General features: G+C 49.3%; 1 protein-coding gene across 1 annotated transcript; it reads left to right on the top strand.

The window, feature by feature from the left end:
- The first annotated feature begins 684 nt into the window (after positions 1-684).
- LOC135999601 (olfactory receptor 14J1-like) lies at positions 685-1,611 on the top strand. The gene has a single exon (XM_065653165.1). It carries the CDS (start codon positions 685-687, stop codon positions 1,609-1,611), a length of 927 nt encoding a protein of 308 aa, XP_065509237.1.
- The last annotated feature ends 378 nt before the right edge of the window (positions 1,612-1,989 follow it).

The following is a 1,989-nucleotide window of genomic DNA, read 5'->3' as shown; positions in this document are numbered from 1 at the left end:
GTGAGGGGTCGTGTCCTGCTCTCTCCAGCACATCTCCCCCTCTGGGCTATGGCAGGGAACAGTTTGCAGATCTGCCCTTTCAGACCGAGCTCCCCTGCTCCAGTATGAGTCTGTACTCATTTTTTGGGTTGCACAAGAAAAAGCACAGGGCACATGAGTAAAAGACTGATGGACACTACTGCTCTCCTGACTCTGCATTGAGCCACAGAAAACTGAGGCTTTTCGCCTGTCCTCTCTCAAGACTCTTCACATTTTCGCTCATGAAAATGAGGATTTTTCCCCCTCAACAGATATGGTGGTGACAAATAAAGGACACAGATAAAATATTTATAAAGTCGTGCTATGTCTCTCCTCTGCAGCGCACTCTTTACAGAATCATGAGTGCAGATATCGAACATTTCCAAGAAGCTGGATTACATCTGACATTCCTTGTGAACATTGGAGCTGTCATGAAGGAGGTCCCATTTTCCCACTGCAGCAGAGCAAAGCTGATTATTTAGTGGCACATGGGCAGAGGTTCTGCTCCTCACAGCACACTCAGCCAGCACACAACAGAGAAACAAAATGCATTTCAGTATGGTGATTTCTGTGAAAAATGGAGTGGCTTTACTCACAGGAGTCTATATCTCATATTAAGTTATTGTTTCCTTTCTTTGAACAGAGCCCCATGCTGAGAAACAGCAAATGTCCAACAGCAGCTCCATCACCCAGTTCCTCCTCCTGCCATTCACAGACACACGGGAGCTGCAGCTCTTGCACTTCTGGCTCTTCCTGGGCATCTACCTGGCTGCCCTCCTGGGCAACGGCCTCATCATCACCACCATAGCCTGTGACCAGCACCTCCACACCCCCATGTACTTCTTCCTCCTCAACCTCTCCCTCCTCGACGTGAGCTGCATCTCCACCACTCTCCCCAAATCCATGGCCAACTCCCTCTGGAACACCAGGGCCATCTCCTTTTTGGGATGTGCTGCACAAGTCTTTATGTTTGTCTTCTTGTTAGCAGCAGAGTATTCTCTGCTCACCATCATGTCCTATGACCGCTACGTTGCCATCTGCAAACCGCTGCACTACGGGACCCTCCTGGGCAGCAGAGCTTGTGTCCACATGGCAGCAGCTGCCTGGGCCACTGGGTTTCTCAATGCTCTGCTGCAGACGGCCAATACATTTTCACTGCCACTGTGCAACGGCAATGCTGTGGACCAGTTCTTCTGTGAAATCCCCCAGATCCTCAAGCTCTCCTGCTCACACTCCTATCTCAGGAAACTTGGCCTTATGGTGGTCAGTGCCTGTTTAGCTTTTATGTGTTTTATTTTCATTGTGGTGTCCTATGTGCAGATCTTCAGGGCTGTGCTGAGGATCCCCTCTGAGCAGGGACGGCACAAAGCCTTTTCCACGTGCCTCCCTCACCTGGCCGTGGTCTCCCTGTTTGTCATCACTGCCATGTTTGCCTACCTGAAACCCCCCTCCATCTCATCCCCTTCAGTGGACCTGGTGGTGTCTGTTCTGTACTCGGTGGTTCCTCCAGCAGTGAACCCCCTCATCTACAGCATGAGGAACCAGGAGGTCCAGGATTCAGTCTGGAAATTGATAAGTGCACTTTTTCAGTAAGAAACAGCAACAAACTCTCACCCTCTGCATAGCAGTTATAGTGTAACTCATTACATTCTCAGGGTTTCTTGTTTTTGTTGTGGTTGCGTTTTGTGATAATGTTGTCATTCCTTTCCTAATTCACTGTCTGCCTTTTTTTCTGACCAAGTGTCTATGGAAATGAGGAGCCCTTTTCTCTACTTTTTTTAAAAAAGAATAAAAGGCCCTGCAGTGTTTCGTTTTGTTTTATTTTTCCCCTGATGTCTTCTTTTAAGGCATTTTGGAGCTGCAGGGACAGTTTCCGTCTGCAGTGGTGGAGGGGAGCAGAGTCCCAGCCTGGCAGCACTGCCAGGGAGCAGCAGCCCTTGGTCTTCCAGAGCTGTTCTCGTTCCACTCCCA

This window comes from Caloenas nicobarica, chromosome 29 (genome assembly GCF_036013445.1).
Source record: "Caloenas nicobarica isolate bCalNic1 chromosome 29, bCalNic1.hap1, whole genome shotgun sequence".
Classification (NCBI taxonomy): domain Eukaryota; kingdom Metazoa; phylum Chordata; class Aves; order Columbiformes; family Columbidae; genus Caloenas; species Caloenas nicobarica.
This window is presented reverse-complemented; position numbering and strand designations above follow the sequence as displayed.